Source organism: Hypanus sabinus, chromosome 18 (genome assembly GCF_030144855.1).
Source record: "Hypanus sabinus isolate sHypSab1 chromosome 18, sHypSab1.hap1, whole genome shotgun sequence".
NCBI classification, from domain to species: Eukaryota; Metazoa; Chordata; class Chondrichthyes; order Myliobatiformes; family Dasyatidae; genus Hypanus; species Hypanus sabinus.
The window spans coordinates 13,703,277-13,724,963 of record NC_082723.1 but is presented as its reverse complement, the minus strand read 5'-3'; the positions used below and the strand labels follow the sequence as shown (position 1 = coordinate 13,724,963).

At 40.7% G+C, this 21,687-nt stretch overlaps 2 protein-coding genes across 3 annotated transcripts in view; one reads left to right on the top strand and one right to left on the bottom strand.

Moving 5' to 3' along the window:
• The window catches only part of kcnt1b (potassium sodium-activated channel subfamily T member 1b), a 488,428-nt gene extending 482,463 nt beyond the window's left edge, over positions 1–5,965 (top strand). Inside the window, exon 31 of the mRNA XM_059993689.1 lies at positions 3,097–5,965. Within this exon, the coding sequence (XP_059849672.1) occupies positions 3,097–3,214 (118 nt within the window). The 3' untranslated portion in view covers positions 3,215–5,965. The remainder of the gene's footprint in view (positions 1–3,096) is intronic.
• Positions 5,966–12,680: 6,715 nt separating this feature from the next.
• Positions 12,681–20,119, bottom strand: LOC132407336 (uncharacterized). Of its 2 annotated transcripts, XM_059993683.1 has the most exons (5): positions 19,997–20,119; positions 18,147–18,269; positions 17,107–17,958; positions 16,029–16,484; positions 12,681–15,475 (listed from the first exon to the last, which is right to left on the bottom strand). In XM_059993683.1, the coding sequence occupies exons 1-5, from the start codon at positions 20,061–20,063 to the stop codon at positions 13,569–13,571; spliced, it is 3,405 nt and encodes a 1,134-aa protein (XP_059849666.1). In that variant the 5' UTR covers positions 20,064–20,119; the 3' UTR covers positions 12,681–13,568. The 2 variants fall into 2 exon arrangements, with proteins under 2 accessions (XP_059849666.1, XP_059849667.1); XM_059993684.1 differs by lacking the exon at positions 18,147–18,269 and having other exon boundaries at positions 19,997–20,102.
• Positions 20,120–21,687: the final 1,568 nt, after the last annotated feature.

Below are 21,687 nucleotides of genomic sequence, written 5' to 3'. Positions count from 1 at the left end.
TAGAAACTCATGTATCAAATTTATTTACATAGATAATTATTTAATGGGATGTTAGAAATGAAGATTATTCAAGCAAATATTTTTAAAATTCAATTTTAAAGATTTAAAATACATGTTTAGCTAGACAAAAAAGAAAAATATCAAAAATGGACAATTTCATCAAAAGCTTTAGTTAGCTCAGTAATGTAAATATGACAGTTCTAAAGTTTTATAAATATTCATAAAGTTAAAATAAAACTATATTGGAAATACTGAGGAGATTGGGTTGATGTTTCAGGTTGGTAAAACAGATGGAAATGGGAGAAGGATGGGGACAAACAATTACAGCATGGAAACAGGCCATCTTGGCCCTTCTAGTCCGTGCCGAATGCTTACTCTCACCTAGTCGCACCTACCTGCACTCAGCCCATAATCCTCCATTCCTTTCCTGTCCATATACCTATCTGATTTTTTTTTAATGACAAAATTGAACCTGCCTCTACCACTCCTACTGGAAGCTCGTCCCACACAGCTACCACTCTCTGAGTAAAGAAGTTCCCCCTCGTGTTACCCCTAAACTTTTGCCCCTTAACTCTCAACTCATGTCCTCTTGTTTGAATCTCCCCTACTCTCAATGGAAAAAGCCTATCCACATCAACTATCTATCCCCCTCATAATTGTAAATACCTCTATCAAATCCCCCCTCAACCTTCAATGCTCCAAAGAATAAAGACCTAACTTGTTCAACCTTTCTCTGTAACTTAGGTGCTGAAACCCAGCTAACATTCTAGTAAATCTCCTCTGTGCTCTCTCTATTTTGTTGACATCTTTCCTATAATTCGGTGACCAGAACTGTACACAATACAGGTAGTCCCCGAGTTACGAACGTCCGACTTATGGACAACTCGTACTTACGAACCAAAGAAGGAGAACACAGTCCGCCATTTTAAGTCGGATCGCGACGCCGTCCACCATTTTAAGTTGTGGCTGTTGACACTGTGTTGAGAGTTTAACTTTGTATTTGGCTTAAATTTTTCTTAGTAAGATTCACCCTGACCCCACCTGCTCCCCCCCCCCCATTCCAGTCGGCTGGTGGAGAATGGAGCTTCCCGAGTTCGATCCAGTGATAGACCGTACCCGTGCCGGGTTGATGTCGATCCAATGACTCCGTACCATCCATGCTGGGTTGATGTTGAGCTTGCAACTCGACCTTGTAAAAAAAAACACTGCCACTTCCAGTTTAAATTCCCACGTGGAATATAGTGGATGATCAAATACCCAAACCCAGCACAGCCCCCACTTGTCCCATTTAGCCTGCCTCAATGCAGTGCTCCTTAGGACCCAGTGGACCTCGGGAGCCGTCGCCCACAGTGTTTCTGTTCTATTGACGGGAAGCGATCGCGATTGAAAATAAAGTGGAAATAATAGTGTTTGGAAAGTGAAACACCATCGGTCATTGGAAAAGCATTAGGCTACAGTTGGTCAAAAATCGGAACAATTTTAAAGGATAACGGATAAAGTGAGAATAATGGAGCATGTGAAAGGTGCTGTCCTGATGAAAACTACAATTATTACTGAGCAACGCAGTGGTTTAATTATTGGAATACATACATTTCTTAAGTGTTTTATATGCATAGAAAGGTAAAATATATACTATATACTAAGACAAATGTTTGACTAACTGACGCTAAATAGTACCGGATGTACTTGTTCCAACTTCCGTACAAATCCGACTTAAAGACGGACTCAGGAATGGAACTCGTATGTAACCCGGGGACTGCCTGTACTCCAAATTTGGCCTCACCAATGCCTTGTACAATTTTAACATTACATCCCAACTCCTATACTCAATGCTCTGATTTATAAAGGCCAGTATACCCAAAGCTTTCTTCACCACCCTATCCACATAAGATTCCACCTTCAGGGAACTGTGCACCATTATTCCTAGATCACTCTGTTCTACTGAATGTCTGTAATGTGGTGGAGATTGAGAGGAGACTGATGGCATCGATTGGTATTGACTCAGAGAGAGTACAGAAGAATTGTTAATGATAAATACATTGTTCAGATAAGCAGAGGGAGAACAGGAGGAGAGAAAAGAAACCTGCTGGAACTTTGAAATATCAAAAATAGTGGTTACTGATAACCTAAAGTAAGATTATTGGTAGAACCCAACAGAGCAAGCAATATCTGTGGAATAGAAAAACTATTACATGCAAACTGATGAGGGATTGAAGAACAATAAAACCACCCCAGTAGTTTCCAGTACCTGAACTTTTGTTCACGTTCATTGTTTTCTCTATTCAGTGCACCTTTTCTGTTAGTGTAAACTCACTTCCATCCTAACTTTTCCCAGTTCTAATGAAAGATCATGGACTTGAAATGTTAACTCTTTTTCTGCCTGGAGATGTTGCCTGATCTGCTGAGAATCTCCATCATTTTCTGTTTTTACTTCTAAGGGTTTAAGGACAATTTCTGCCTGAGACAACTATCTGCAACTGTGGTAAACAGGTAGACAGAATCAGAATCAGGTTTATTATCACCGGCATGTGATATAATATTTGTTAACATAGCAGTTCAATGCAATACATAATATAGTCAAGAGAGAAAAAATAAATAAATAAAATACAACATAATAAATAAACAAGTAAATCAATTACATATATTGAATAGATTATTTTAACATGTGCAAAAACAAAAATATTGTATATTTTTTTAAAAAGTGAGGAAGTGTCCAAAACTTCAAAGTCCATTTAGGAATCGGATGGCAGAGGGGAAGAAGCTGTTCCTGAATTGCTGAGTGTGTGCTTTCAGGCTTCTGTACCTCCTACCTGATGGTAACAGTGAGAAAAGGTCATGCCCTGGGTGCTGGAGGTCTTTAATAATAGACGCTGCCATTAACAACAATTTGGGAAAGTAGTTCCACTGAGTTTGTGTTAAGAAACATGTAGTTCTGATACATCTAAATAACTTTATAAATGCTACTGGTCTGTTGGTTAATCACATTGAAAAAGATGGCTTATTAGCTTTTCTAAACCAATCTTGAGATGGAAGGTTTCAATACCTTGTATTAAAGCAATTTACTGTTGCTAACTGGACTATTATACATTTGACTAGGTACCTGATACGCCCAGATCCACTGGCCAATGTTCAGCCTGGTTCCAACAGCCTGAAAAGCAAATCGTGTAGGTTGTTCCCTTCCAATGAGAAGACAAGGAATGAAACGGAGCTATGAATGGTGATTCCCCAGCAGTTCCAATTTGTAAGACTCTACTTTGATTTTTACAAAAGTGACAAAATACTGTTTATGCACAGAAGATGATCACGCTGATACCTTGAAACATAACAGCTCTGTTTATCTTAAGGAATCGGAAGTTTTGCATTATCAGACACAAGCCAGTTTACAAATTGAAATACATCACTAAAGTTACTCTCATCAGACCCTGAAACACAACCAGGTTTAATGGAACTATGCCAGTTGAATATCAGCATTGACTCAAGCTAAAGCAACATATGACGAGAAAGTTTACTTGATATATTAGGCATAGCTTCAGGTCCAGACAGTGGACCGATTTTATATATTTTTGTACCATGTATAATGGGATATGCTGTTTATTTATTAACATTCAACCGACTTGGGACAAGTGGCCCCATATCAGTTATGAGCGTGAATACTTCACTGGTACTTTCTACTAAATAGTATCTATGAATCAAATACGTACACAGGTTTGGCATGAATTTTCCATTGTCCAGTTGCCGAAGTTGCTGTGTCCAGTTAATTCAAAAGGATCCTTTGGTGCCAAAGGGACAAATGCTTTAAAGACCTTTTTCTACTCGTATCTGCTTGGACACTTGTTATATGCTGTATTCAGGAGGAATTTGACCTCAGCTACATTTTGTGTAGTTAGCAATTTCTCATCGCTGGCTTGAGTGGAAAGTGGTGCCTTCAGTCCAACTGAGCATGGAACTAGCCAATCATTTACTTGCCAACAAGAAATAATACCCCATGGACAAAAATGTGGAAAAGAATATCAGGACAAATGCACAGGAGAAAATCAGTCCAGATATCAGCAGCCAATATTAATTTGGAGCTATTTGTATTATTAATAATTTTAACAAAGATGGGTTTGTAATGGAGGGTGGGCATTTTCACATTTGTATTGCAAACTGTTGTGATAGTTACAGTCCACCTAAATTTTATTTATTTTATTCTAAGATTATCACATGTCATTATCAAATTACAAAAGAGTGGCAAAGATACAAGAATTGGTCTCCAGCTGTACAAAGTTTTAAAGATATCTGCACATTACAGTTTGTGTAGAGGAAAACCCGGAGGTAGTGAACATTTAAACAAAAAAAAGAAAACACTGGCAATAGAAGACAGCAATGCTGATACTGTCATAGATGTTGGCTCTGAAACTTCACAATAACATGCATAGTTTTTTCTCACCATATCCAATGTCAAAAATGCTGGATTTGGATGAATAATGGAAACTACACTAGTTTATTGTGCAGTTAATAAGCTAATTTGGTGGGTCTTTTTGCCTTATTGAACAGATAGTATAGTACATCCAGTTACTGAAACATAACAAACCTCCAAATTCTGCAACAAGTTTATCAATTGTCCCTCATGTGTCTCTGGATTGCAAGGAGTGGTGGACTACACCATGCCGCACATCTTGGAGAGTTATTGATGGTGCATCACAAGGCAGGGAAGATATGGTCCGCAGTACCTCCTTGTTTGTCATAATTATGACACCTGGTCTTCACACCCTCCATCAAAACTCCAGGCCACATCCCATGGTACTCCAGATGCAGGTCTGTTTAGTTACAAGTTGTACATAAGCTGTGGAACTTCCAAGTTTCTGAGGACATTGAAACACCTTTACAACCTGGGCCTAGCTGACCCAGCCACAATATGAATATTAAACAGTATACCAAACAAGCTACATCTGATCATGTCTTAAATCAACCATGGCAACAACTATGAAGGTATATTTTCAAAAAATAGCAAAGAGCTTTTGCAGTGGCCTCAGAGAACAGAAAATAAAAATTCTTGTTGTCACAAGAATTATCTAGTTATTATCAAATTACTAGTTATTTGATAATTTTTTGTGCCCACTTGAAGAGTGGTGCTTTGGCATTGCGTTACATCATCTAGTTTGCTCAAACTGGTAAACGGAATTGAGATGGTGCAGAGTAAAAATGAAGATTCAGTGTAAGAATTTCGAACAAAACACTGCCAAATTCTAACCTAGTATTGTGTGTATTAACTCTGAAAAGTGCCAGTCTACATATATACAAACCAACTTAAGACACCAATTTAAAAACCTGCATGTGTTTAGTATGTGGGCATCAGCAATCATGACTTACCAAAAATGACACCAAACACTTTATTTCACAATTCAATACAGGGAAGTCATTGCAGATGCGCCTCAACCTCATTCTGATCCAGTGTCTAAAGTCATCCTCCACCCCTGATGACTACATAACCACACCTCCTAAACCTGAAGCCTGGCCTTTCTGCTGAATGAATATGTTGCAACAGATGCACTTGAGTGATGTTCTTGCATGTGTTACAGTAAATCTAATAAAGTAGATTGTTTGGTTGCATTCAGTCATTCACCTCAGTCCTCATATGTGGACTGACAACATGTCATCTTGGGGGGAAGGGGATAAAAGTTCTTTTTAAATGCATATGTATATGGCATGCCATTTAAAACAGGTGTTATTATAAGCTAACTGTCTTTTTGGCCATGTATTTTGACAGTACTATGGAATTTGATACCCCTTGCCTGTGATCTTCCAGTGCACTTCCCATTTTTCCACAGTTGCAACTAATATGATAATAAAGGATTCTTTTGACTTTTTTCTTGTACCCCTCTACTGTAATATATTGTTTTGAATGAGAAGTGTCTCAATTTTATACTGTTCAGTGAATTGTCCATGAATGTGATCATTTAAAATAAATTGCTGCATGCAGCCAATAATTGACTTTCTATAACTGTGATACTTATGGAAAAATTAAAAATAACAGATATGCCAGAAAGCAAAATACAAACAGAAAATGCACAGCAAGCCTGGTGGTAAATGTGGTGACTGAGATGAGGTTAATGTGTCATGTGTAACCTTTCATTCAAACAGCTGGCAATGATTGGATGTGAGATGCAGCCGCGAGGAATTGCTATAGCGTTGATCTTGGGCTAAAATGATTGGCTTCAGATAATTACAAGTGCCTGGTTTTGCATCAGATATACCTCAATCTAGTGGACTGTATTTTGCTTCTAATTCTATCACTTCTGTTTTATTGGTCTTGTGATGGTTACTCTTACCTGTGATACTTGGCTCTTTGGTTAAACTGTTTAGACTAAACTGATAATGGTCCTGGGAGAACCCAAAGTGAGCATCAGTATCTTGTTTCCTATACCATCACCAACCTTATTAGCTCTGGGGATCTCCCATCCACTGCCACCAACCTCATTGTTTCCACACCCTGCACTTCCCGTTTCTACCTCCTACCCAAGATCCACAAACCTGCCTGTCCAGGTAGACCTATTGTCTCAGTTTGCTCCTGCCCCACTGAACTCATTTCTGCATACCTTGACACTGTCTTATCCCCCCTTGTTCAGTCTCTTCCCACCTATGTTCGTGACACTTCTCATGCTTTGAATTTTTTCAATGATTTTAAGTTCCCTGGCCCCCCCACCATCTTATTTTCACCATGGATGCCCAGTCCCTATATACCTCCATCCCCCACCGAGATGGTCTTGAAGCTTTTCAGTTTTGTTTGGATTCCAGACCTAACCAATTCCCCTCTACCAACACTCTCCGCCGTCTAACAGAATTAGTTCTTACTTAATCATTTCTCCTTTGGCTCCTCCCACTTCCTCCAAACCAAGGGTGTAGCCATGGGCACCCGTATGGGTCCCAGTTATGCCTGCCTTTTTGTTAGCTTTGTGCAACAGTCCATGTTCCAATGCGTATAGGCGTAGAGGAGATATCCATCCCCCTCTTTTCCTTCGCTACGTCGACGACTGCATTGGCACTGCCTCTTGCACGCGTGCTGAGCTTGTCGACTTCATTAACTTTGCCTCCAACTTTCACCCTGCCCTCAAATTTACCTGGTCCATTTCCGACACCTCCCTCCCCTTTCTTGATCTTTCTGTCTCCATCTCTGGAGACGGCCTATCTACTGATATCTACTATAAGCCTACAGACTCTCACAGCTACCTGGACTATTCCTCTTCTCACCCTGTCTCTTGCAAAAAGGCTATCCCCTTCTCACAATTCCTCCGTCTCCGCCGCATCTGCTCTCAGGATGAGGCTTTTCATTCCAGGACGAAGGAGATGTCTTCCTTTTTCAAACAAAGGGGCTTCCCTTCGTCCACTATCAACTCTGCTCTCAACACATCAACAGATCAACACATCTCTCCCATTTCCCGCACATCTGCCCTCACCCCATCCACCTGCCACTCCACTCGGAATAGGGTTCCCCTTGTCCTTACCTACCACCCCACCAGCCTCCAGGTCCAATGTATAATTCCCCGTAACTTCCGCCACCTCTAACAGGATCCCACTACCAAACACATTTTTCCCTCCCCCCCCCCCCCCACCCTTTCTGCTTTTCGCAGGGATCACTCCCTATGCGACTCCCTTGTCCACTTGTCCCCTCCATCCCTTCCCACCGATCTCCCTCCCTTCCCACCGATCTCCCTCCTGGCACTTATCCTTGTAAACGGAACAAGTGCTACACCTGCCCTTACACTTCCTCCCTCACCACCATTCAGGGCCCCAGACAGTCCTTCCAGGTGAGGCGACACTTCACTTGTGAGTCGGCTGGTGTGGTATACTGCGTCCGGTGCTCCCGGTGTGGCCTTTTATATATTGGTGAGACTCGACACAGACTGGGAGACCGTTTCACTGAACACCTACGCTCGGTCCGCCAGAAAAAGCAGGATCTCCCAGTGGCCACACATTTTAATTCCACGTCCCATTCCCATTCTGATGGCCTCCTCTGTTGTCAAAATGAATCCAAACTCAGGTTGGAGGAACAACACCTTATATACCGGCTGGGTAGCCTCCAACCTGATGGCATGAACATTGACTTCTCTAAATTCCGTTAATGCCCCTCCTCCCCTTCTTACCCCCTCCCTGACATATTTAGTTGTTTGCCTGTTCTCCATCTCCCTCTGGTGCTCCCTCCCTTCCCCTTTCTTTCTCCCGAGGCCTCCCGTCCCATGATCCTTTCCCTTCTCCAGCTCTGTATCACTTTCGCCAATCACCTTTCCAGCTCTTAGCTTCATCCCACCCCCTCCGGTCTTCTCCTATCATTTTGCATTTCCCCCTCCCCCCCCACTTTCAAATCTCTTGGTATCTCTCCTTTCAGTTAGTCTTGACGAAGGGTCTCGGCCCGAAACGTCAACATTGCTTCTTCCTATAGATGCTGCCTGGCCTGCTGTGTTCCACCAGCATTTTGTGTGTGTTGTTTGAATTTCCAGCATCTGCAGATTTCCTCGTGTTTGCTACATGGGTTCAGATCGGTTTGCCCACAGAAGGCAAAGCGTGGTAATCGATGGATGGTATTTTTCCAAGAGGTCAGTCACTGGTGGTGTTCTGCAAGGATCTGCCTAGGACCCTGATTCTTTGTGATTTGTATAAATGACTTGGATGAGGAAGTGAAAGGATGGGTCAGTAAGTTTGCAGATGATTCAAAGGTCAGAGGTGTTATGGGTAGTGCAGAAAATTATCATAGGTCACACTGTGATGTAGACAAGATGCAGTAATGTAACCGGGTGACCATCGAATGCTATTCATTATTGTTAAAAAGTGTACTCAGGCATCCATCTGGGTAATGCTAGAATAGTTGTCTGTGCCTGTAAGTGGAGATGGTGACGTCATTACGCACATGCGGGATAGTCAGGAGACCATTTTGTTTTCTGCTGAAGAAGCTGGTGGGGCTTTGGAATTGAGTTCCTCATAGAGATACTGGGCTTGGTGAGGATGGGTGAGCATTAATTTACAATATCCATGTGAATTTGTTTATGCTTGTTGACAAATCGAGAATATCGGTAATTTGACATGTTTTACATGTAGATGCTTCAGATTTTCATGAGTGAAGGACTCAACGCTGGATAGTGTGGCTTGTGCAAAGTTCCTTACCAGCAAAGTAGGTCAGTCTTCTTGTGATTTAACTACCAGGCAATATCTTGTAAAAGTTTTGCCAAAGTGTACCTTTTGTCTAACTTTATTGTATCATGACTGTGCATGTAACAGCATAACGTGAATGTTTAGTCTCTGTTCGGGGGTTCAGCACGTGTATACTAAAAAGTAGTAGACATCTTAGATGAGATGTATTCGCTTACATTTTTCGCTGCTATGTATAACGTACAGGGTTGGGGGAATTCTAATGTTGTTTATATTGTGTTCCTTCAGAATTGCCACTACCGTATTAGTACTGTATTACTTTTGTGCAGTTTTCTTTATGTATTTTATTCTGCGTATGCAATTCATTGATACACAACTGTGTGGATAGAAAGTTAAACGGAGATTGTAACGGCAGGACCTAATTGTAAAGTCGTTCATTTTGTTTTAAGACCCTCTTCTGGCACTTAAACATCTAAAACAGATAAAGGAATTAAAAACCAAAAAAGCAACACACACAAAATGCTGGTGGAACGCAACAGGTCAGGCAGCATCTATAGGGAGAAGCGCTGTCAACGTTTTGGGACTAACTGAAAGGAAAGATAGTAAGAGATTTGAAAGTAGGAAGAGGAGGGGAAAATGCGAAATGATAGGCAAAGACCGGAGGGGGTGGGGTGAAGCTGAGAGCCGGAAAGGTGATTGGCAAAAGGGATACAGAGCTGGAGAAGGGAAAGGATCATGGGACGGGAGGCCTAGGGAGAAAGAAAGGGGGAGGGGAGCACCAGAGGGAGATGGAGAACAGGCAGGTTGATGGGCAGAGAGAGAAAAAAAAAGGAGGGAGAAAAGCTCAATATATCAAGGATGTGGTAAGAAGGGGAGGAGGGGCATTAACGGAAGCTAGAGAAGTCGATGTTCATGCCATGATTTTATGTTCCCTGGCCCCCACCACCTTATTTTCACCATGGACATCCAGTCCCTTATCCATTCATTCCCCCCCATCCCTTCCCACCGATCTCCCTCCTGGCACTTATCCTAGTAAATGGAACAAGTGCTACACCTGCCCTTACACTTCCTCCCTCACCACCATTCAGGGCCCCAGACAGTCCTTCCAGGTGAGGCGACACTTCACCTGTGAGTCGGCTGGTGTGGTATACTGCGTCCGGTGCTTCCGGTGTGGCCTTTTATATATTGGTGAGGCCCAACGCAGACTGGGAGACTGTTTCGCTGAACACCTACGCTCTGTCTGCCAGAGAAAGCAGGATCTCCCAGTGGCCACACATTATAATTCCACGTCCCATTCCCATTCTGTCTATCCATTGCCTCCTCTATTGTCAAGATGAAGCCACACTTAGGTTGGAGGAACAACACCTTATATACCGGCTGGGTAGCCTCCAACCTGACAAAGAGTCTCAGCCCAAAACGTCGACAGCGCTTCTCCCTATAGGTGCTGCCTGACCTGCTGCGTTCCACCAGCATTTTGTGTGTGTTGCTTGAATTTCCAGCATCTGCAGATTCCCTCGTGAAAACCTGAAAAAGTATTTGTTGTCCTGAGTGTGTACTTTTCCCCAGGCTACATAAATGACCGGGATGAGGAAGTGAAAGGGTGGGTTAGTAAGTTTGCAGATGATATGAAGGTTGGAAGTGTTGTGGGTAGTGCAGAAGGTTATCATAAGTCACAGTGTGATATAGACGAGATGCAGTGCTGGGCAGAGAAATGGCAGATGTTCAGTAGAAAAAATTGTGAAGTGATACACTGTGAAAGATTAAGTTTGAAGGAAGGATTTATAGCCTCGTAGTCTTAGGGTTTAAGTCCAGATATCCATCAAAGTTTCTATGCTTTCATAGACATATTTTTGGTAGTTTTGAGGAAATAGGCTTCAGTATAAGAAATAAAAGCATAGACTATTTCCTAAATGGAGAGAAAATTCAGAAATTTGAGGTGCAAAGGGACTTGTGAGTCCTTGGGCAGGATTCCCTAAAGGTTAACTTGCAGGCCAAGTTGGTGATGAGGAAGGCAAATATGAAGTTAGTATTCATTTTGAGAGGACTAGAATATAAAAGCAAGGATGTAATGTTGAAATTTTATAAAGCACCGGTGAGGCCTCACTTGGGAGTATTACGAACAGTTTTGGGCTCCTTATCTCAGAAAGGATGTGCTAACGTTGGAGAGGGTTCAAAGGAGGTTCACAAAAATTATTACAGGATTGAAAGGCTTGTCACATAAGGAGCTTTTGATGGCTGTGGGCCTCTACTCACTGGAATTCAGAAGAATGAGGGATGACTGCAATGAAACCTAACAAATGTTGAAAGGTCTTAATAGAGTGGAGTTGGAGAGGATGTTTCCTGTGGTGGGGTGTCTAAGACCAGAGGACACAACCTCAGAATAGAGTGGTGTCCTTTTAGAACAGAGACGAGGAGGAATTTCCTTAGCCAGAGAGTGGTGAATCTATAGAATTTGTTGCCACAGGCGGCTGTGGCAGCCGTCATTGGGTATATTTAAGGCAGAGCTTGATAGTCAGGACATTAAGGGATATGGAGAGAAAGCAGAAGATTGGGGCTGAGAGGGAAAATTGATCAGCCATGATGAAATTTTGGACTAGACCAGACTCAATGGGCCAAATGGCCTAATTCTGCTCCTATATCTTACGGTAATTGGTATGTTGACCTCCATTAGTAGGGTGGCTGAGTTCAAAAGCCATGAAGTAATGTAACAGCTCTATAAAACGCCTTCTGGACTACACTTTGAGTAATGTGTTCATTTCTGGTCACCTCACAGGAAAGATATTGAAGCTAAAGAAAATGTAGAGGAAATTTCCCTGGATTAGATAACATGTCTCATGAGGAAAAGGTGAGCCAGCTTGGGCTTTTTTCTTTGGGGTGAAGGAGGATGGGAAGTGACGATAAAGGTGTAGAATATTATGACAGGCACAGAGAATGAGGACAACCAGTTTATTTTAGCAGGGGTGACAACAGGCAATACCAGATGACATCCTTTTAAGGTGATTGGACAAAATCATGGGGGAGATATCAGAGGTAGATTTTTCTTTTAGAGAGAGTAGTAGGTGTCTGGAATTCACAGCCAGGTTGGTGATAGAGTCTGATACAATAGGCACAGTAAATAAACTCTTAAATAGACACACAGATATAAGAAAAATGGAGGGTTATGGGGTGTGTAGGAGGGAAGGGTTAGGTTGATCATGGAGTAAGTTTATATAGGTCCGTACTCTATCATGGGTCAGAGGGCCCATGCTGTAATTCATTAATTACGTTCTAATTCAATGGATGATGAAATCACTTGCTCTGTCTAGCATGTTGCCTTTGCTGTCTTGAATATCATGAGGTTGGCACGTCATGTATCTGGTACTGCTCAAACACTGCTGTTCTACACTCCGTATATAAGGGCTGGCCATGATTTTTGGTATGTTTGGATATATGTAAGGTTAGCAGACTGTGGTGGAATGCAATGTGCTGCTATTACTGATCACTATCTCACAAAAGCCAATTTTGAGCTGCAAGAGCTATTATGAATAGACAGGATTGTAATTCCACACCACACCATATAAGTTATAGAGAGGGGAAATTTTATTTCCAAGCAGACTGTGCAATTTCCACACTTACAAGTCTTTTTGGGGTAGTTGTGACGGATAGACAGCCAGACATACTTAATTGATCCCGAGGGAAATTGTTACAGCCGCACCAACCAAGAATAGTGAAGAAATATAGCAATATAAAACCATAATTAATTAAATAATAATAAGCTAATCATGCCAAGCAGAAATAAGTCCAGGACCAGCCTATTGGCTCAGGGTGTCTGACACTCCGAGGGAGGAGTTGTAAAGTTTGATGGCCACAGGTAGGATCCATGATTGGTAGATCCATGGGAATGAAGTCAAGTTGATTTCCCCATTTGTTCTCTTTCCAATTATGTTCTTCTACATGTAGTCAACAAAGCTACTAATGCCAGCATCCCACAGTTGGCATTGCAGTTCCTTATCCAAAGCACACTCAAAGGTTCTTCCAAATGGTGTTCCTCTGAGATTACTGATGTGTCAGCTGTGATATGACAGGAACTATAACTTGCAGGTGATTTTCTTATTTTGATTTATTGGAATGGGGTCAATGTTGAGGATCCCTAGGGCTGCTGCTTTCTGACTGTACCTTACCACCTTGAACAGGTTTGTCCAATTAGTGGATGATAAGAGAAGACAAGATATCCTGATTGTGAGAGAATGTCAGCTGTTGTTTGATACATTCATGAAATTACTTCACTGATTACACTTCTCTACTGATGGAAATCTTGCAAAGATAATTGAATGAGAGGTTTCTTTGGATGGGAAGAGTGCACTCATCTTTATACTGTCCATAATTAAGCATTGAAACATGCAAAGCTTATGGATAATCTTACCAAATTAAAACTGTTAATTCACTGAAGTGAATTTGTGACTTATTCAAAAAAATGCTGATTGCTTGAGATTATGAAATAAGTTAATGACAGTTAATTCGTCATCAGCTAAAAGCTCTTTTCGCATGGGTGGATGAAGCTTTACAAATTGCTTGGGTGAATGGAAATCCTTCCAGGCTCTGATATCATGCTCAGTGCATGTTTGATTGTCAGCTGGTCTGCTAAAACTCTTCTCACGGTGAAAATGTGGTATTGGGTTTAAATCAGATCCTTCAGGTCCAACAGTTTGAATTTGTTTCCCAAGTTTATATCCAAATTCTCTTTTATAATACCACCGACTATACAATGAACTTAAGTGAGTCAAATCAGGTGCAGGATCAGAAGATTTGAATTGCTGTACAGCTTTAATATTTTTGGCTATGGAGAGTGGAATCAAAACATTGTGGAGATGAGACTTATCCCTGCTCATCTCCATGTCAAAAAGTGGTTCATCTTGCAATGCTTTATTCTGAACTTTCGCTAATGAAGGTGGTAATTGCATTTCATCAATTAATTTAAAAACTGATTTGTACATTTTCTTGGAATGGTTTGTATCACCAAAATGTTCTTTATAAAGATCAGAGTTCATCTTTTCTCTTACATCATTCTTATTCAACAATTTCTGTGACTGTCTAATGACTGGACATTGAATGTATCGCTGTGGCTCCAAGTTGGATTTCCCATCTGTTGAGGCAATGTTTCTGGAAAATCTTTTTTTGAAGGATGTCACAGATCTATTAGTCCATTTTTCCACATCCAGGTTATTCTCCTTGTCTGTTATTCTGGTGCTCGATTGTTTAGGTGTACTAATGTTTGAAGTGAACTTTTGTGAGTGGTTTATTTCAGAATGTTCTGAAGCTGAATCAACCATTGTGGGACTTTGACTCCAGTTGTGTTGACTTTGTACACTCCATGCAAATGACCTGCTGAAAGAGGTACTGGCTGATCCAGATTGGCTCACTTTATCCTCTAAAACATTGCTGACTGCTATATCATTATATACCATTCCAGCAGAACTACCTCCTAATAATATAGATTCTTTAGGGAGGTTATTATTTAACTCAAAACTATTTCCATCAAGCAACTGATTGTTACCACTGAAAGTTGAATCTTCTCTGCAAAGTGTTTCTATTTCATTAAACTCATGTTCTGACATATTTATTGTAAACTTTTGCTTGCAAGGAGAATGGTGTCTTGTAAGTTCATGCTCATCGAGAGGGGTGGTATATGCTGTGAACATAAATGATGTATTATTCTTTGCCACTTTAGCAGTATTAGATTCATTGAAGTCTGCATCAAGTACTGGCTTGGGTTGATTTGTGAATGGAGAGCTTTCACGGTGATGTTGTAAACTGGGACTTTGAGAGGCATTCAATCTTAGTTGGTCATAGTGATGACTAGCCTGCTGATGTGAAGTTTCAGAAAGTCCGTGATAACTGGTTGTTAGACAGGTGGGAGGCTGTACACTAATGTTTGAAACATTCTGAATGTTTCTGGATAATATCTCTCGATGGTCAGGCAGTTTATCTCTGAGTTTTCCATCTATCTCCAATAACTGCAAGGTATCAATTTTAGGTTCATTTGAAGACTTGGATGCTTGAAAAGTAGTTCCCTCTTCCTTTGACACATTATCATCCTGTAATTTCTCTTGAAGTTTGCATTTAGAGTTACTTTGCAAAGAAGTTTGTAATCTCATGTGAGTTTGAGTATCCCCAGGCAGTAAATGTGGAACTGCCACATTGGACATTTCCTTGCACATGCTGGACAAATCTTGCACAGATGCTGAGATGGTATTAGGTGCTGTCTTAACATTCAGTGATCGGAGGGTTCTTAAAGTGATCAGTTCATCTTTTTTTGTTAACTGCAGATTGTGAAATGAGCTACTGGTGGCGGCAGAACAAATTGATTTTTTCTCTGTAAAAGTAGAAAAGGAAGTATTAATGTGGATAACCTGATTTTATTCAGAGTTACAGCGCGAATTGACCCTTCCAGCCACACCACCCAGCAATACCCCAATTAACCTTAACCTAACCATGGGACAATTTACAATTAACCTAGCAGGTATGTCTTTGGACTGTGGGAGGAAAATGGAGGACCTGGAGAAAATCACTGCATTCCAGTGGGAAGGTGTACAAACTCCTTACAGAGGATACTGGTATTGAACTCTGATACCCTGAGCCATAATAGCATTATGATACCATGCCACCCATTTGACTCACAAAGAGCAAACTGATATCTTGACTTCTGCAAAATTACAGAGGAAACATTGAGAAGTGGAAGTGTAGCAAATTCTGATCTTGGGTCTGATATTATTGAAAAGCTCTGCAGAGGATAAATACTCCTAACTGGTTACTTTCAGACATTGTATGGATGAGTCTTGCAAAGCTGATGAAAAATCAGTTATCAAACTGCACCTGCAAGTCTAACAAGTTAGAAAATCCTTCAAAATGGAGGATGAATTTCAAACCTCTTTCAGTGCTTTCCTGGCTCCCTGTTTTTCCTTCATTGATGACTGTACTGTTTAGACTTGCAGTCTTTTCATTTTTTGTGTGTGCAATATTAGCTGCATAAAGAGAACTGGGTGATGTTTTACAAGGTCGCATTCCCTTTCTCTTCTCAATGTTATTTTCCATCTTCATAGCAGTCCATGATTCTGTGGAAGTCTTTAAGAGTTCATCCCTTTGTTCTACTTGGATATCCTTAATATTTTGCAACACATTGATAGTCTGATGTGAAGTAATCATGGGAACACCCTTCAGCTTGCTGGCATCCAATTCTGTCAGAGCTTCATTTGATTCTCTTGTTTCTAATTTTCCTTTTGCCTCACTGTTGTGAATCTCGAGACTCCTCATGGTTCCCTTTCTCCAGGATCTTCTACCCAAGCAGGTAGCTAGACAGATGGCACCTGCCAGTAAAATCCCCCCTGAAAAGGAAAGATTACAAAATCCAGGATTATTTTGAAATGAAAACATTTCATCTTGAACTGTAGAAAATACTTCAGCTGTGGCTCAATCAGTGGCAAATTGATCTGCAGAAAATAATCCAAACCCTGGCCCAGTAAAATCAAAGTGTAGAAAATATTATTTCTGCCTGGGACATTTTAAACAGAAACAGATAATGCAATTTTCCAAAACAAAAACAATTGTTTGAGACCCAAGTTGAGAAGTGGCCTGAAGTGCAATTTCATTTTTGGTTTTTAAAATTTTTATTGATATACAGTGTGGAATAGGCCATTAAGCCACTTCACCCACTAATCCATCAATTTAATTCTAGCCTAATCAAGGGACAATTTACAATGAGCAATTAGCCCACCAACCAGTAAGTCTGTGGACTGGAGGAGGAAACTGGAGCACCCAGAGCAAACCCACATGGTCACGGGAAGAACGTACAAACTCATTATAGGCAGTGGCTGGAATTGAACCTGGGTCACTGGTACCGGCATTGCATTAACCACTACGCTACCTTGCAGTAGCCAATTAACCTACCACCCACTTGGGACTGCAGATTTATATCTTTAAAAGAAAGAAAAAATACAATAATCTCACCAATAAATCCATAAACCACAGCTTGAGCATTAAGGACAGGAACGATGTGCAAGGCTGGGGTTTCTGGTGCCGGGGATATGGATGAGCAATAACTGGAATCTGGATTCAGGATGAGTTTTCCCTTCAGTGACTCTGGGCTCCCACAGACCAGGCTCCCTGGATCCTGCACGGCATCCCTCAATGAAATGAGCAACATCTCCAACTGGCAGCTGCAGTCCCAGGGGTTGCCTTGCAACTGTATCTTCTGCAATGATGCCGGCCCCTTGGCCAATGTCACCAGTTGATTGTCATTTATAAATAGGTGGTTCAGCCTTTGTAGTGGCTTAAATGCATCCTTGGAAATGAAAAGGAGCCTATTGTTGGACAAATCCAAGCTGGAGAGGGCATTCAGGCCAAGGAATGTGTCTGTGGATAGGTACTGGATGAAATTTGAGGATGCATTGAGTTTGTTCAGCAGACTCAGTGTTTGAAATATGCGTGGTGGGAGATAGGAAATCTTATTAAGCTGAATATTTAATCTCTGAAGTGAAGGCAGCTCTGAGAACCACAGGGTATTGAGCACATCAAGCAAATTTTGGAACAGATTGAGCTCCATCAGATTTAAGAGGCCTGCAAAGCCCAAGCTATCGATGTTACAACTGAGTAGGCTATTTTTGGAGAGATCCAGTGTCTGTAGTCTGCTCTGGTTGCCCACTGGTGGAGCAAAGGCATAGCTGGAAATTGAGAGTCTGAAATCAGTGACGGACAGGTAGCGCAGTTTGGAGAAGTTCTGGAAAGCCTCTGGTTCAATCGTTGTGATTGATCCCCCCTGAAGCAGAACCATGGCCATGGACGATGGTAAATCTGTAAATACTTATAGCAAGACAGAGCAGAATAAACAAATACATTGAATTTACAGTAGTTATTCAGTCTCATTGGCCTACTAATGTTTATGTTCCTCCACCCTATTTCAGTTATCAAAATGTCCATTTAAATCATTCTCCCCCCACCCACCCTCCATGAACTTATAGACTATTAAGTGCTGTGGAAATCTCGCTTACCTGCCTGTAGTGAAGGCACAGACTTACAGTTAGCCAGATCATCACCACAGGTGCAGTAGCTGGAACAGGACTGTGCAGCAGCACGCAACAGCATAGGGGCGAGACACAGAAAGAACAAATTACCTGTTGAGAGATTTAGCTGAATTTTTTTTTAAAAAAAGGGATGTAGGAAGGAAATCTTCAACCAAATTAATTTACCCATAAACCGATAACATTTCCAAGATTATTTAATATGCTTTGGCGAACAAAGGTCTAGCAATTTCAATTTTCCATCTATCCTTTACCCAAACACTAACTCAAAAGCCACAAAGTAATGTTGCAGCTCTATAAAATTCTGGTAGCACAGTAGCAAGGTGGTTAGTATAATCCCATTACAGAGCCAGCTGTAAGATCAGTGTTCAATTCCCTCCGCTGTCTGTAAGGAGCTTGTATATTCTGCTGTGACCATGTGTGGGTTTCTTCCAGGTGCACCAGCTTACTCTCACTTTGCAAAGATGGCTAAGGTTAATGAATTGTTGGCCCTGGAAGTGTAGTGAAACTTAAGGGCTGTGCATCACTAATTTGATTTGACCCAAACAATGCATTTCACTGTATGTTTTGATTACATGTAACAAATAAAGCTAACCTTTATCTTGGGAGTTTTGTGTTTAATTCCAGTTGCATCATTATAGTGCAGACAATATTTACAAGGATGCTGCCAGGATTTGAGAGCATGTCTCATAAGGATAGGTTGAGCAAGCTATGGCTTTTCTCTTTGGAGTGAAGATGATGAGGCCATTTGACAGAGGTACACAAGATGATAAGAGGACACAGTGGACAGCCGGTGCCTTTTTCCCAGGGCAAAAATAGCTAATCTATTCAGTCAATACCCTCAATTTTACAGACAGCTACATGGTCACCCATCAGCCTCCTACTTTCCAATAAGAATAAGTCCAAGCTGTCTATTCTCTGGTTAAATCTATAGCATTCAATAACACCATAACACTAACTTTGGTTTCCAGGTCTATAACTACAACATGACTATATATACCATGTGAGACCTTGTCAAAAATTTTACTAATGCCACAGAAACTACATCTTCCTCTCTGCCTTCAACAATTTTCTTAGTTACTGTGGAAATTTCTGTAGAGCCACTCAATCACTGATAAAGAAAAAGATCACAAAAGCGAACAGCTAATGTGGAGACTAAACTACTATTTAGTCTAAAGTTATTACTACCAGGTGCAAAAGTTCCTTGCATTACTTTTCAGATACCCAAGAATAATTGAAAACCTGCAGCAAATCCATCCACAAAAAGCAGAGTAACTAAGACTCTAGCAATCTCGAACACAGGCAAATGAAACCATCCTGCACATCATTAAAAATCTGTGACGGAGAAGCTCAGCTACTAGTGAAACTCGGATAGCTTGGCATCCAGTTATTCAGAAAACCTGACTATCCCTAATCTAAACTGCACATTAATCCACGGGTCCAGAGAGCAAGTAGGATGCTTAGCCAGATGCAAAACATAAGCTAGGGCTGAAGTTGGGATCAGGAATATGTATAGCTTTTCAGCCAGAACTAGGTCTAGAGTGATTGTATGTTTAACTTCACTGGATTCAGTGGAAGGACCATGTTACATGTGAAAAATTGTCTTAAAGGTCAAAAATATCTGCTAATCCACCGCTAAAGTTAGTGGAATTTTACTGCACCTAGTTAGGGAGGTTGTCAGAAAGTTGTACAAAAAGAATACTTTGATAACAGATTCCATAATCACTGTACAAGTACAACCTTAAATAAAGGACAAAATCTTAGGAAAGCATAAATAGTAGAAATTTATGGCATTGATTATGAAGATACATTACACTTACTTTTCATTGTTCTTAGTGTAGCAAGCCAATTTAGAAAATGGAGTCCCATCAGCACCTCCAAGACCATTTCAGATCCGTTCCCACTTGCTGCTGCTCATCCTGTTGACTGTTGTTTGAGGGTAGATTTTCAGTAAATGCTGAATTTATTCTCAAGCAGATTCTGGTTCAGTGCAGATGTTAATGAGCCATGTTAGAAAAGTATAAACATTAACTGAGCTGACAAGTCTCCACAGCTCCAGGGAGATGGGCAAGTATATGCATCAGGACATGTCCTAGTATTTTATCTACTTTAGTTAATGAACTGATTAAATAACTGATTAAACCACAAGGAAACTTCTGAAAATTTAATAAGCAAATAACTCTTCCAGAGCAATGTTTAATTTCATTACAATTATGTTTAGCTGCTGAAGTGAGCTGTCCATTTAAGATGAAAATATAACTACTCCATATAGAGGTCAGAGGTAAATCCCTAATCATTCTCTACCTTTTAATACCAGTTTTTTTTTTTGCCTTTCCTCCATATCCCTTCAACCAGGAAAAGTTTCTTCTGTCTGAACACATCAATTTACTTGGCAGCCAGACCTATGTGATTTTCTTTTTGCTGGATTTACTTTTAAGCAATGTAGTTCAAATTCCTCTCCCGAGGGAAAAAAACCATTCTTCAGTTAGCTTGTTCATTTGTCATTATTTAAACCCCTAAACCACAACAAAATCATTTGCATTTCTGCCACATTTCTCAACAGTTCTAGAGCCTTAATGCCATACAAGAACTTATGGCAAGTAACCTGTGATTAAGACTGAATGGATATTAGAATCACTGGTAATATTAAAAGAGGAATTGATTTAAGTACTTGAAGGACAAAATGGCAGGGTGTGTAGAGAGAGAAAGATGTGGGACTAACACATTTGTTCTTTAAAAAGAGTAAGCACAAACAAATAGCCTCACCTTGTCCTATTGTCCTCTGTATTGGTCTTATGTAGATTGTGCAGTTTTGGGCTTAACACCCATTGCTTAGCTGGAGGACTGGATTGGATGGAGATGGGGTAGAGGAAGTCAGGGGGGAAAGAAAGAAGGTGATGTTGAGTGGTTAGCATATTCAATTCAAGCCATGTGGGAATTATTGTTTTCCTGGAGTTTGCTTTGGAGTAATATTGATTCCTGGGAAATTATCAAAGCTAAATCCATGGCCTTTTTGTCATTTTACAAACTATAAACACAAGTGTTAGCAAGCAGTTACAACTGGCAGGTATATCTTAGCCCAATACAATTATATCCTTCCCGTATATTGTATACAGACACAGGAATCGCAGCTCAATCCCTCAGCCTTCCAAGTCAGAGTAACAGGATTGAGACAAAGCAGATAAAGATCATAGACTGAACCAAGAACCTCTGGCTTTCCAGACTCAGCAATTAGATATACTCAGAAGCTATCAGTGGAACTCATAACTAATGCACCATAGGCTTTATGAAAGATTTATTATAAAAGCCTATAATACAATTAGTGATACACGAGTAATAATATTTTACAGGAAACACCAAGGTGATATCAGTGATCTGTTTTACTTAATTGACAATACCGAGCTGATGCTGCTCAATCGAAGACTTTTAAAAACTACCATACGAAACAACTCAGATTTTTTTTTCTGATGGGAAATAAATGTTGGCTTTAGTTAAATATGGTGTTCAAATC